Source organism: Octopus sinensis, linkage group LG10 (genome assembly GCF_006345805.1).
Source record: "Octopus sinensis linkage group LG10, ASM634580v1, whole genome shotgun sequence".
NCBI classification, from domain to species: Eukaryota; Metazoa; Mollusca; class Cephalopoda; order Octopoda; family Octopodidae; genus Octopus; species Octopus sinensis.
The window spans coordinates 34,286,769-34,301,490 of NC_043006.1; the positions used below are offsets into that span (position 1 = coordinate 34,286,769).

At 37.2% G+C, this 14,722-nt stretch overlaps 1 protein-coding gene across 11 annotated transcripts in view; it reads right to left on the reverse strand.

Annotated features, from left to right (window-relative positions):
* LOC115216322 (nostrin) overlaps positions 1 to 14,722 on the reverse strand; it is a 389,446-nt gene that overhangs the window by 30,554 nt on the left and 344,170 nt on the right. For all 11 annotated transcript variants that reach the window (XM_029785540.2, XM_036506495.1, XM_029785539.2 and 8 more), the window contains exons 2-5: positions 7,875 to 7,960; positions 1,611 to 1,691; positions 1,338 to 1,400; positions 102 to 183 (exon numbers count right to left, since the gene is read on the reverse strand). In XM_029785540.2, the coding sequence (XP_029641400.1) occupies positions 102 to 183; positions 1,338 to 1,400; positions 1,611 to 1,691; positions 7,875 to 7,960 (312 nt within the window). The remainder of the gene's footprint in view (positions 1 to 101; positions 184 to 1,337; positions 1,401 to 1,610; positions 1,692 to 7,874; positions 7,961 to 14,722) is intronic.

The following is a 14,722-nucleotide window of genomic DNA, read 5'->3' on the forward strand; positions in this document are numbered from 1 at the left end:
GTGGTCCCTAACTTGTCTTATTTTAACATCTTTTTTTTTTTTTGTTAGTGTGGATATAAAAAATGAATAAACCCTGAAAGGAATGAACAGAATTTACTTACCGGCCGACGGGTTTTTTGTTGTGTTTCTACCCACGTTTTCAGGGGTTTAGATATTTCTTCCCATAATGCCCGACTGAGATGCCTGAGAAATAAGGATTTCAAGACCCATTTACAGCATATGACAAAAAGCAAACACAAACAAATAAATAAAATACAAAATCTCTTCAGATCCATTCATCAAGCTTTTATAAGCTGGTAATCTTATCCTGGATAGGACACCATGCTAATACAGGTGACTTTCCCAGGTAAGGTAGCTGACATTCAGAAAGTATAGAATTATAGAGAGGCAATATAGAATTCAGTGTTTTGCTCCCAAAACACATGCCATGGATTTGAACTTGAAGTCCATATAAGTTGGTTGTCTAAAACCAAATCCACTTGGCCAGTTTATTATACACATAGGTGCAGGTATGGCCATCTGGCTTTTGGGTCAGTCTCTCTGCATGGCACCTTGCGCAAGTGTTCTCTACTATAGTCCTGGGCTGGCCAAAACCTTGAGAGTATATTTGGTAGAAGGAAACTGAAAGAAGCCTGTTGCATATTAATGCATGTGTGTGTGTGTATGTACCCTTGCCTACACATCACATAATGGTTGTAAATGAGCATCACTGTCAAATAGCGATGTTGTTCATTTCCAGTCTTCTGTGAAAAATATGTCTAGCTATGGAAAAATATCAGCTTGCTTGGAAACAGGTGGGCGATGGCAACAGGAAGAGCATTTGGCTATAGAAAATCTGTCTTGACAAATTCCATCCAACCCATGAAAGTATGGAGAAGTGGACACTGAATTACGATGAAAATGCTGATGCATGCACACATACAGTCCAATGGATTATGGAACATTTCTTTTACAAAGCAGCATTTTGTTTTCTTCTTTTACAGTCTACCATCGTTGGATAAATTGTTTCAATTCCATGCTTTATTTGCTGTGGTTTCTACTGTGTTCTTTGAAAATCCATTCTAATGTATTTATGATATAAAGAAGGACATCCAGCCATAGAAACCAAGCCAAATCAGATTGGAACCTGGTGTGGCTCTTCAGCTTGTCAATTTCTGTCAAACTGTCCAAATCATGCTAGCATTGAAAATAGACATTGAATGATGATGATGACGATGATAGGTATGTAGAGTACTTTTGCTAGTGATGACATGTTACATCCTTTACGATAATGTGCCATCACCAAACTTGCTCCATTGTTTAAAAGAAAAAAGAAAATCAGATGTGGCGGGGCTTACTTGTGGAAGTCAGATTCACATTCCATTTCTACAGAAGTAGCTTTCCAGCCTTCACACAGACTTCTGAAATATAGAAGATATGTAATGTTATTATTTTTAAAAATTCAAACACATGTCTGTGTATGTATGTATGTAATTATGTGTGTGTGTCTGAATGATAGAAAATGGGTGTGAGTGTGTAGATAGATACATATATAAGAGGATGAGCAGAAACATTAATCTCCCTACCATACACGTGTGTTTGTGCAACAAGGTTATCCAGATTAAACTTACCCGCTGGAATTAGAAGACAGCTTCATGATCTTCGTACTGAGTCGGCTTAATCCCTTTGCATATGTTGTCTCTAGGTCAGCTCTAAAATGAGAGAGAGAGAGAAGAAAATTTTGTACTACACAAAATTTTAAGAATGGTTACAGAGTGAAGAATTGCAAAATCAGATAGAAGATGATTAAAATAGAGAGGCTTAGGTTTAGAAGCTACTAGGACTACCTCAAACGGTTCAGTTGAACAAATTAACCAGTATTTATTAAGTTAGGTACTTAGTCTATTGGTCTCTTTTACCAAACTGCTAAGTTAAGGGGACAAACATAAAAACTTGCAAGTTTTGTCCACCATATTCTCTCACAAGGCAGTAGTTGCCCTAGGGCTATAGTAGAAGGCACTTGCCCAAGGTGCTACATGATGGGACTGAACCTGAAATCACCTGGTTGCAAAGCAAGCTTCTTGATCATATAACCATGCCTGTACCTATGAAGACAGGTTAACAAACATTGATCCAAATGAAAAATGGACACAAGGATAACAATATGTATTATCATCGTTTAACGTCCGTTTTCCATGCTGGCATGGGTTGGACAGTTTAACTGAGGTGTGGAGAGCCAGCGGCTGCACCAGGCTCCAATCTGATGCTTTTTACATGCCACCAGCACAGGAGCCAGTCAGGCAGGCCTGGCATTGATCATGTTCGGATGGTGCTTTTTATGTACCTCAGGCATGGGAGCCAGTCAGGGGGTACCAGCATCGGCCACGTTCGGATGGTGATATATATATATATATATATAGTTAATCCAAACAAGAAAGCATGAAAAACCACAACAACGCGAGGACGTGGAACAAATATAGTATTATTTGATGCTCAGGAAAGAAGGAAAGATTCAGAGAAGGGAAGACAGAGGGAAAACAATCGCCAACGGTACACACGAGGTCACATATATTTCTTTATTGCCCACAGGGGGTTAAACATAGAGGGGGCAAACAATGACAGACAAAGGGATTAAGTCAATTACATCGATCCCCAGAGTGTAACTGGTACTTATTTAATCGACCCCGAATGGATGAAAGGCAAAGTCAACCTCAGTGGAATTATGAGGACAAGAAAAAAGTTCTTTTTTTTTTACATTAAACAAAAAAAAAAACACTGGTGTAAAAATAATGAACAATAGAATATAGAAAGAACACGATTTAACAAATAAGGTATTAGCTTAAAGCTTTTATGGAGAGAGAGAGTCTTAACATTTTGCACAGTAATCCTTTATCAAGAAAAAGAGAAGCATAATAGTCAGTGAGAAAAAGAAGAAAAAAGGTGGTGATAGTGGAGAGATCAATGGATATAAACCAGGTGAAAATGTTGTGCTATGGGAAGGGGGTTAGTTAAGAAGAGAGGAAGAAGTGGATGTGTAGATGCAAATATAAAAGTCCATCTATGTCTGGATAGAAGACATGTCTACTATAGACAAAAGCACTAACAACAACTACTATTACTACCACTATGACTAGCCACATTGGGTGCTCCGTTTTAACCAAGAGAAAATAGTTTTACAGGCTTGATAGAAGTGGGGGTAGGGGCTTTCATAAACCAGGAAATTACAAAGCATTATGAAATATTAATAGAAAAGAGATGGTGAAAATAGGTGCAGGTTGCTTCCCAATCACACGGGTTCAGGTTCTGTCTCACTACATGGCACTTTGGGCAAGTGTCCTCTACTATGGCTCTGGGATGACCAAAGTGTTGTGATTGAACCTGGTATCCAGAAACTGACAGAAATCTAATGTGCGTGTATGTGTTTGTTTGTGTTCCCCTTGTCTTGACATCATGTGACTGTTGTAAATGAATGTTATTGATTTCCACTTGCTCTGGCCATGGTGAAATATTATCTTGCTTGGAAACTAGTAAGGGTTGGTGACAGGGAGGGCATCCAGTCATAGAAAATCTGCTTCAATAAACTCCATCTGACCCATGCAAGCATGGAAAAATGGACATTAAAATGAAGATGATGATACACAAGAGAAGGTCTCAGACACTGACAAAGTGACCATACTCTTGGATATGTTAATCCACACAGAGAGATTAGAAATAATCTCTCTGACTGGAGACTTTTGTAAAAAAAAAAACCCACCAAGAAAAGAAGTACCAAGTCTATCGAAAAGAAGTACCAGGTCTATCGAAAACAGATTATCCGAGTCATAGGTGCAAGCATGGCTGTGTGGTTAAGAAGCTCAGTTTGCAACCATGTGGTTTCAGGTTCAATCCCACTGCACAGTACCTTGGGTAAATGTCTTCTACTCTACTGCTATAACCCTAGGCTGATCAATGCCTTGTAAGTGAATTTGGTAGACAGAAACTGTATAGAGGCCTGTTGCAGAAGTGTGTGTGTGTGTCCCCCTGTCCCCACTACATGAGAACCAGTTCTGGTTTGTTTACATTCCTGTAACTTAGTGGTTCAGCAAAACAGACTGACAGAATAAGTACCAGACTTAAAATTATGTACGGGAGTTGATTTGAGTGACTAAACTCAACACAGAACCAATGTTCTGTATGTTGTGTTGTGTTCTTGAGCAAGACATTTTATTACACGTTGCTCCAGTTCACTCAACTGTAGAAATGAATTGCGACGCCACTGGTGCCAAGCTGTATCGGCCCCTTTACCTTGGTGGTGTGGAGAGAGGAGGCTGGTATGCATGGGTGACCGTTGGTCATCCATAAAAATAATCTTGCCTGGAATTGTGCCTTGGAGGGGAACTTTCTAGGTGCAATTTCATGGTCATTGACCCTTTAATCCCACCCCACACCATCATGACCACAATCTTTCTCTCTTCCCAATTTATTTTCTCCCTCATCTCCTCTTAGCCACCTTCCTTTTCTTCTTCTCTCTATTTACTCATTCTTTTCCCCTCTCATCTCTTACTACCTCTTCCTCCTTTCCCATCTCCTCTATCATATTTTAACTGCCCTTCTTCTCTAACTAAATGATAGAATAAAAAAGTAGTTTCCATGTCACTCAATTTGCTAGAAATAACAATCAAATCTCTTTCATGTCACAAATCACCTAATCTACTCTCTTACAACTGAAATTCTGGATAATAATGTAATCCTAGATATTGTCTTAATAAAACAAACAACCACCTCTGGAAAAGTCGAATGGCAGGATAAAAAACTCCAAAACTATATTCAATAAAAATCCTGATTTACTGAAAATGTAAATTCAAAACCAGATTCATTTAATATTATAATGGGAAAGAGAGAGAGATTGTTTTGAAAAGTCAAATGTCCTCCATCTCCTTAAAAAAAACCCACACACACACACACAAACCTTTTGCACAGATGTGACATGAAACTAGAGAATCATGGGAACCAGAGCTTGAAATGCACAAATATGTTTTAAAAAAAATTAGGGAAAATAAAGTATTTAAAGATAGAAAAAATGTAAGGATGGTTTAATTCTAATTTAGAAGTTGATTTTAAAATAGTCGTATTGTGATAAGAGGACTGATTATGTGAGAGAGAATGTTTGAGTCATTGGATGAAATACACACCCACATATACAAAAGTAAAGAGATAGAGAGAGAGATAGGTAATCCAAGAAGGAAAAGTGAGAAAATGAGAGAGAGAGAGAGAAAACAGAAAGCAAATTATAATTAACAATTAAAAGTAAGAGAAAAACAAACTTGGAAAAGACAATAACAACAAGCAAAAACAACAACAAACAGTACCACTTCCATAATAACAACAACCAGAAGCAAATAATAAAAAAAAAAAAGAAACAATAAGCAAATAAGAAAGCCACCAAAGAATAAATATATAAATAAACAAAATAAAATCAGCGCAAAAAATTATCTTTGTGAATTTGAAGAGACACTTGTGATTGCATCCAGACCAAAGATTTTAATTAAAGAAAAATAGTAATAAAAAAAATAAAATGTAATCAGCTAAATTAATGGGTGGAAAGTCCACATCATTTAGCCACTTCAATCACACACACACACTGTTATCTGCTATCAACAGGTGGTGTCTCCTTCATTAAGATAAGCTGATGCATTGCTACTCCACCAAGAAAGGAAAAAAGAAAATGCCACTGCCACTGCCACTGCCACCACCACCACCACCACCAGCCAAAAAGGACCCCTCAATATGCGAAAAGTTTTCCATCACAGTGTGTTGCAAGTTCTTGAGATGAGTCAGAAAAGACTTTGGTGCTTTTTTAATGCAATGACAGCAGAATGCAACACATGCACTAATCTTCAATTTAAAACAATTTTAAGACTTACTTTATATAACAACAACACCCTTCAGAAGCTGGTGGTGTTCTGTAACACTTTTAGTATAGATTAAATATCATTGCTCTATGTGGTCACTTAATCTGCTAGAAAGAGCAGTCAATGAGCTCATAACCAATTGGATCGGTTATAAAGGTCACAGCAGAACATTTTAACAGACCTGTAGTATATATATTTAGACAAGTCAGCTACAGGAGGGGTTGAACCTTGCACCACAAGTAGTTGATGCATTTGTCAGTTTTATAGCAGTATGGCTGATTACAGCCACATATTGTTCCTAACCTGTGGCACCCACTACAGTGGACTGGGCCATTTCATATTTCATTGAGTCCTAAGATGTTTGTGTACAGGTAGAGTTCATTCTATATTCTTTTTCTTTTTTATTAATCAAACAATACACAAACATGAAACCATTAATTATCCTTTCTCTTATAAGCAAAATGGTGTGAAAATTTTTAAGGGAGGAAGCTGGTTGATGACATTAACCCTAGTGCTTAAATGGGACTTATTTCATAGACTCCCGAACAGATGGAAGGCAAAGTCGACCTTGGCAGAAATTGAACTCAGACCAGAGAGACAACAAAACAACAAAATTCTGGCCAGCATGCTAATGATTCTGCCAACTTGCTGCCTTCAAGAAACAATTATAAACAAGAGCACTCAGAGTGTGCAGACCTCCACCAAGGCAACACCAATGTCCTCTCAACAATTAGCCGGAATGGCTTTTAAAATGAGAATATCTGAAATAAACTGGACTGCTCTCACAAACGAGAATACTAAAAATGAACGTGACTGCTCTCAAAAAATTAAGTAAAAAGACAGGAAAAATAATCCCGAATCCTTGTCCGGTATCGGATTGTTCCCAAAATCTAATCATTTCGTGCCAGTCACGAGGTCAAACATCCCTGAAAGTTTCAACTGAATCCAACCAGTGATTCTTGGGATATCTTCTCCACAGACAAACAAGCAAACAATGCCTCTGCCTTTGCTATGGCGGAAGTAATAACCAATGTATGAGTCACTACATGGTCACTTGCCTTGCTTGGGATAACAGCTAAAACCCAATCAACTCACACTTTATTGTTTTAAAAGAAAGACCATATTGTACAATATAGTCCTGGAAAGACTGGATGGTCATAACTGGAATGCTTTTCAATGAAAGGCTTGACCTGGAGTTAAACAATAAGTTATGATGCAATCCTTTTCATATAAGCCACAGCAGACTGATCTTGGTTCTATGATACAAAAACTTCATGATTTAAAATGTTCATATTTAAATTTAAAATTTTCATCATAGTTTTATGTGAGAAGCATTTAAATGCTTTTTTTTTTATTTTATAATGATAGGGTTCCTAATATAAGTGGCCAAAATGGGGTTCTGAATACTAGTGACTGAAAAGGGTTTTTCTGAAGAATTTCTAGAGTAACATTACTAAATAGGGTGCATAGCTCAGAGATCAGGCAACTTTTTCTTCATATTGAGAAACCAAAACTTTGATAACGTGGGCAGGTGGTTAAAACATTACTGATAAAATTCTCAAGACAAATTCTTCAAGTCAAGCCAACTGGAGGGAGACTTAGGGGTAGACCAAGAACAAGATGACTGGATGATAACCATATTTGAGTTGGTCATGCTTGGAAATCCTGTCAGAAAGTGTAATGACAGTTGCTTTTGATAAGACTCTATGGAGAAGGTACTTGAAGATTCTAGCAAAATAATTGCACTTCCATGACCATTCCAAAAATAGTGGGTTGAGAAAATGGATGGATAATTAATTTTATTTACTAAATCCTTCCAAATCTCTGCAACATAATGGAATCTGCTAAAGACATTCAAGACCCAATTGGTAATGCTGAACTGGACAAAACAAAATCTAAGCAAGAACAGTCTACCGATGGCTCTTCCTCCCAGTTTCCACCAACTTTATTTCATTCAAGAAAAAAGAGACAAAGGTAAAATGAAGAAAATCTAAAAAGACTTACCTTTCTTGCATAATATTTGCCACATCTTTGGCAAACTCAGCCCCCTGCTTTACTATCTTCCGTAATTCTTCAAACCCATTCACCCCCTGCAAAACAACAGAGAATAACACAACCCATTAAACTTATTGGATTTTTACAGCTCACAAAAAGAAATGAAAATCAATATTTTTCTATAAAAAAAAAAGAAAAAGAAAAGATAAAGAAAAAAGGTAAAAAAATAATGTAGAAATATAAGAAACATCAACAGTAGTAGTTGTGGTACTGTACGTTACCAGAAAGGGTAAGAAGAAGACTAAGGCTTCAGCACAGTTATGGCTAACTTGTGGCCCACTGGAGTTTCTGGATGGTATGCCTAACAAAAAATTACTTTGAATTGTTTAGGAGTGCATCCTGCCAGATGATAAAAGTTATGTCTTATGCATCCTAATTCTTGAAAATGGTTGCCCACACCTGCTTCAGCAACACAAACAAATTCCTCAGAGTAAAACAACAATTAGTTCTTATTTTCTTATTAGAAGTCTTTGCTGAGGAGGTTTAATAAGACTGAAACATGTCCCTTGCTTTCACCAGTTGGTTTATTAAACTTATCTTGCTTCTTGATTTTAAACATCTGTAGAGGGAGTTTTGGTCGACCAATTACTGGGATAATATCAGTAAGTCAAGTTTTTCATTTCATTACATAATTACATATGACGTGTTACAGTATTTCTATTTTACTGATTACAGAAGGATGACAGGCTCCAATGGGATTTGAACTGGGAATAGTAATTCAGCAAAAAGATGTAATTTAAATAGTAACACGCAATCTACCATTTCTGTCACGCCACTCTTCAACTAACAATAACAACTTTTGTCAAAGCTTTCAAACCCTGCAGTGAGACAAACAGACAGACAGTGGGACAGATGAACAGACAGACTTAAGAGTAGAAAAGATTAAGATAATTGATGGATAATTTCTATAATACTCAGCAAGCTATATATAGATTGCATTTGTGCTATGGACGATTTTTAAATAAACAACCGTACATATTGTTTAAAAAATAATACTATGCCATACAGGATGGGTTGCCTGACCACCACTGAAGAATAAACATGTTCAAATGAAAATATAGAAAGCAAATAAATTAACAGATAGAAAGGAGAAAAAAAGATAAACAGAAGAAGGGTTCCTCCCCTCAATTATCTGACATATTGTATATTATTATTATCATCATGGAACAAGAAACCGTTGCGTGTCCTGGAATTATCATTAATGTGAGAGGTGGGGGGAGAAGCAGAAGCCTAATGACAGGGAAGGAAAAGCTGTTAGTAAACACAGCTTGGTAAATATGAAGAATCTAAATGAATAGACTGAAGTGGTGGAGGCTTGGTGAAGACAGACAAAAGCCATTTGGTGTCTAATAGCATTATAAGCAATATAGATGAGAGCACTTTGCAAGCATTGATTGTCAAGACAAAATATTGAAATTCTTTCTTCATGCTATGAGGGCTGATGGCATGGAAACAAGAGTGCTATGTTAGGGAAAAGGGACAAACACGCATGATGTGGTTAGATGGAGGGTGAAAGAGGAATTAGCTCCAGAAATGTGGGAGAAAATAGGAAGGATAAAGGAACCGAAAGAATTGGGGATGGCATATCCAGAAGATCATCAAAAGTTTAACACAACTTGAGGGAGGACAGACGGTAAGAATATACATACATACATGTGTGTGTGTGTGTGTGTGTGTGTGTGTATATGGCGGTGAGCTGGCAGAATCGCTAGCACGCCGGGTGAAATGCTTAGTAGTATTTCGTCTACCGTCACATTCTGAGTTCACATCCCGCTGAGGTTGGCTTTGCCTTTCATCCTTTTGGGGTCGATTAAATAAGTACCAGTTATGCACTGGAGTCAATGTAATCAACTTAATCCCTTTGTCAGTCCTTGTTTGTCCTCTCCCTGTTTAGATCCTTGTGGGCAATAAAGAAATATATATATATATATATATATATAAATTAGAGAAGAACCACCATTCAGCAATGATATACTTAAATCATAGCATATAGAAAAAAAATTAAAGATACGATAAAACATTTACCTAGAACTAAATAAAGTACGAAATAATAAATAAAATAGTATGTCTATTTACTAATTATATACTATTTATTTATTATTTCATACTTTATTTAGTTCTAGGTAAATGTTTTATCGTATCTTTAATTTTTTTCTATAAAGTATGATTTAAGTATATCATTGTTTAATTTTTACCTGGTGGAGCTTCTCTAATTTATATACATGCATTATATATTGTGAAATTTGATTTAGTATTACTAAATTGAATTTTTCCCTGTAAGTTTGGAATCCTATTCCCGAATTTGTTTAACTAAACCTTTGTAGGTGGTGCTTCAGTATGGCTGTAGTTTAATGAGTGAAACCAGTAAAAGACTCATGGTACATTTTAGCTCTCCTTGGTCTGACTTTTAACCCTTTAGTATTTAAACCGGCCATATCTGGCTAAAATATTTAATCTGTTTTATGTTCAAACTGACCAGATCCAGGCCCACACACCTACCCTACAATGTTATTCTACATTAAGTAATTACACCATCAAGATCTTGAAGATATGAGATAATGCATGATTAATTCAAATCAATGTGAATCAATAAGCATTATGTTTGATAGAATAATCTGAACATTAAAGGGTTAAGTTGATTAATAGAAGTAATCAGTGCAGGTTATTGTCAGGAATATGGACACAAGCAGTTCTCAGAGAGACAATTTCTAATGATGTGAACTCTCAGAACTGTTTCTTATTTAGACACAAGAACAACAATTTTGAGAGGAAGGAATGAGTCAATTACATCGATTAGCAAGTATCCTGTTCATTCAGCTGTCTAGGGGCTCTGTTTTTGTAAGGGAGAGAGTAAAGTTCATAAAAACTGTTACAAGTACATCTTTAGTCCTTGCATATGTATTTCCCTCTCAGCAGCTGGCATAAAGCTGTTCCCCACTCCCAAATCTTCCCCCACCCCATCCAGTTGTTGGGGCTTTCCCCACTTTCTCAGTTCTATTTCTATCTGGAAAATTACTTGGTGACCTCACTGGTGCCAGTGGAATGAAAAAAAAGAAAAAAAACACCCAATACACTTGTAAAGTGGTTGGTGTTAGGCAGGGTATCCAGCCATAGAAGCCATGCCAGCAGGGAAAATGTTGATGATGACGACGACGACAATGGTGATGACAACTCATGTAAAAGTAAGGAGAAAAAAAAAATCACCCCTAAAGAATTCAGTTATCTTTAGCAGGATTTGAACTTGGAGAAGAGAACAAGATTAGGACTGTTTTAAAGCATTTTGTCAAGTGTTCTACTCTCTTTCCAATTCCAGCTCTGGCCATCGAGTCTGTACCTGACTACATCATTTAAAGTATCCATCCTTCCTTGAGAGAGATCTGGCTGCTATTTCTAACAGACAGAGAAACAACATAAAGTCTCCATAACTGATTTCCAAAAACCACTGTTCCGAGTCTGGTTGCAAATCAGGGTGATGGGGGGGGGGTGCTTGGTTTTTCTCGGCACTCCCCCCTTGCATATTACTACTCCATGTCGGAATGTTCAAGTTGAAAAGAAAGAAAGTGAAAAAGGAGAAGAGGACCTGCTGTTAAAACTTGAAACCTAATCTCAATTATTGACTTTTTATCTCAACCACCAAAATTATGACAAATATCTTGCCTATGATCAATTACAAAACAGATAAAACTCCACATATGAATTTAAAATGAAAATAAATCCAATATATAAATATATGGTGCAAAACAGTAATATCTGGTTGATAAGTGATCAAGAATTAAGGACTATCTGTGTCTGTCTTCTATCCATTTGTGTACACAATATACGCTTTTCCTATATATATAACATATATATACATACACACACACACACTTTATTAAAAGCAGCAGAAATAGCACTAAAATTGTTACTCAGAGTTTCATGTTCCTGTTTGTTGGACAGTTTTGTTAGAATGTGCTTACTCCAGTATATATATATATATATATATATATAAATGTATATATGTATATATACATACATACATATGTCTGTGTGTGTGTGTGTCACCCCAACATCACTTGACAACTGATGCTGGTGTGTTTATGTCTCTGTAACTTAGCAGTTCGGCAAAAGAGACCAACAGAATAAGTATTAGGCTTACAAAGAATAAATCCTGGGGTTGATTTGCTTGACTAAAGGCGGTGCTCCAGTATGGCCACAGTCAAATGACTGAAACAAATGAAAGAATATATATATGAAAACTGGCAGTCCGCCAATTACAACAATGATGAGGGTTCCAGTTGAGCCGATCAACAAAACTGCCTGCTCATAAAATTAACATGCATGTGGCTGAGCGCTCCACAAACATGCGTACCCTTAATGTAGCTCTCAGGAGACTGAGTGTGACACAGAATGTAACAAGGCTGGACCCTTTTGAATTACAGGTACAACTCATTTTTGCCGGCTGAGTGGACTGGGGCAATGTGAAATAAAGTGTCTTGCTCAAGGACAAAGTCGTAAGCTGAATACCTTAACCAAGAACCCGAATTATACTTAATTTGGGTGCTGTTGATATTCATATTTTGGGGGTATTTTTTTCCCATAATCATTATCACCATAGTAATATCATACTGTACCATAAAATTATGATGATGATGACTATAAAAGTATGTGATGGTGGAAATGGCTTCTAGTGGAGTGATGGTTGTCTGGTACATCAATAAATGTTGAGAGAAAGAGAGAGAGTAGAAAGCAGGCAGAGGGGACGAGATGTTAACTAATAACAGTAATAAAAGTGAAGACAACAAGAAAGTTGAAACTAAAATATTAAAAAAAAAAACTTCCACCACCACCACCACCACCATCATCAACAAGTGATAAAGAACTTGAAATAAAAAATAGGAAAGCTAAAAAAAAAGAGATAAAAACAGAGAGAGATGAGAGGGGAAAAAATGTAGAGACAGTGGGGGGAAGGGTAGGAGAGAAGGAAAGAGAGGGGCTGGGAGAGGAAAGCTTCATTAACCAAAAATCAATGGAATTAAAGATGAAGCACAGGAAGGAAAATAATACAAATAAGATTGATGCTGGTGCTGATGATGATAATCCATATTTCATAAGTGGCCTGAAAGTCCTGGAAGAGGTGGAGAGGGCCATGAAAAAACATCAGAGTGCATTGCTAATGGTTTGATATGGAGGGGTGGTAAAGGGGGTCGTGTGGAGGGGGCAGTGATGGAACATCATCTGTAAATGTTTTAAAGAGAAAAATACAAGAGAGAGAGAGGGAGAAAGAGGGAGAGAGAAAGAGAGAGAGAGGGAGGCTGGGAGAGTGAAATGTGGAAAAGCACTGGGGGAAAAAATGCTTCATGGTGTTTAGCTATGGACCTTTTAATCTTGGTTCAAATCTCACCAAAATAAAATAAGCGAGTCAAGTGTTAGGGTTTTGTTTTTGTCTTTTTGGCGAGAAACCTCTCAATGGAGGGGACTATGAAGGAGGGGATATGTATTAGGTCTGCTACTCAAGAACAAATACATCAAAAGGGGCTTCTACCCAGTTTCCAAATATTTTTCTTTTAATTAGAAAGTTCCAAACAAGTTGAGAAGCCACTTAGTGTCAGGGGTTTTAAAGAAGGAGAAGTTAAGATGAAAGGAATGAATTTACTTTAGACTTGAAAGAGTTCAGGTCATAAGAAGTGGGAGAATAATGAAATGGAAGAGAGCTCCTAAGTCTGGCAGTTCAAGGGAAAATGTGTGATCTTTACCTACAACAAAGGATACATAGAAATCGGTAGAGCATCTGACAAAATACCTTGCAGTACTTCTTGCAGCATTTTACATGCTAAGGTCACTAAGGTCAACTTTGCCTTCCATCCTTCTGGGGGGTTAGTAAAATAAAGTACCAGTCAAGTACTGGAGTTGACATAATAGACTTGTTACCTCTCCAAAATTTCGGCCCTTGTGCTTTTGTTAGAAACTATTATTATTATTATTATTGAGTGAGTAAGAGAGCAGTGCATGCCATCAAAGTGACACTGGGGTAAAATATACAAAGCCCCACCAGGCACATGCACCACAACCATATGTGCACAACATAGTGATCTCATATCAAGATAAACAGCGCATGACCTTGCAGGTGGGGCCCAGTTAGAATTTTCTTCAGGTTGAGTAGGCCTTCCCACTCAAAAGGTCCCTGAATAAGTATTATTATTATTATTACTATTTTTTAAGGTGGTGAGCTGGCAGAAACATTAGCATGCTGGGCGAAATGCTTAGCAGTATTTCATCTGCCACTACGTTCTGAGTTCAAATTCCGACGGAGTTGACTTTGCCTTTCATCCTTTCAGGGTCGATTAAACAAGTACCAGGGATTGATGTAACTGACTTAATCTCTTCCCCCAAATTTGAGACCTTGTGCTTCCAGTCGAAGCAATTATTATTATTATTAGTTACACCTTTAAGGTGGCAGAATCGTTAGCATGCAAGACAAAACACTAAGTGATATTTTGTCTATCTTTACGTTCTGAGTTCAAATCCTACTGAGGTCAACTTTGCCTTTCACCCTTTCATGGTTGATAAAATAAACACCAGGGTTAATGTAACTGATTAGTCCCCTCCCACTAAAGTTGCTGGCCTTGTGCCAAAATTTGAAACCATTATTAGGTACAGGTATGGGTGGCTGCATACTTTCCAAACATAGCTCCTGGTTCAGTCTTACTGCATGGCACCTAAGGCAGTGGGCCAACCAAAGTCTTGTGAAGCCTCTTATATGTAAATATTGGTGTGTTTGTTTATATTTGGGCTCTGTGAAAGCTGCTTGCTACCAGCAG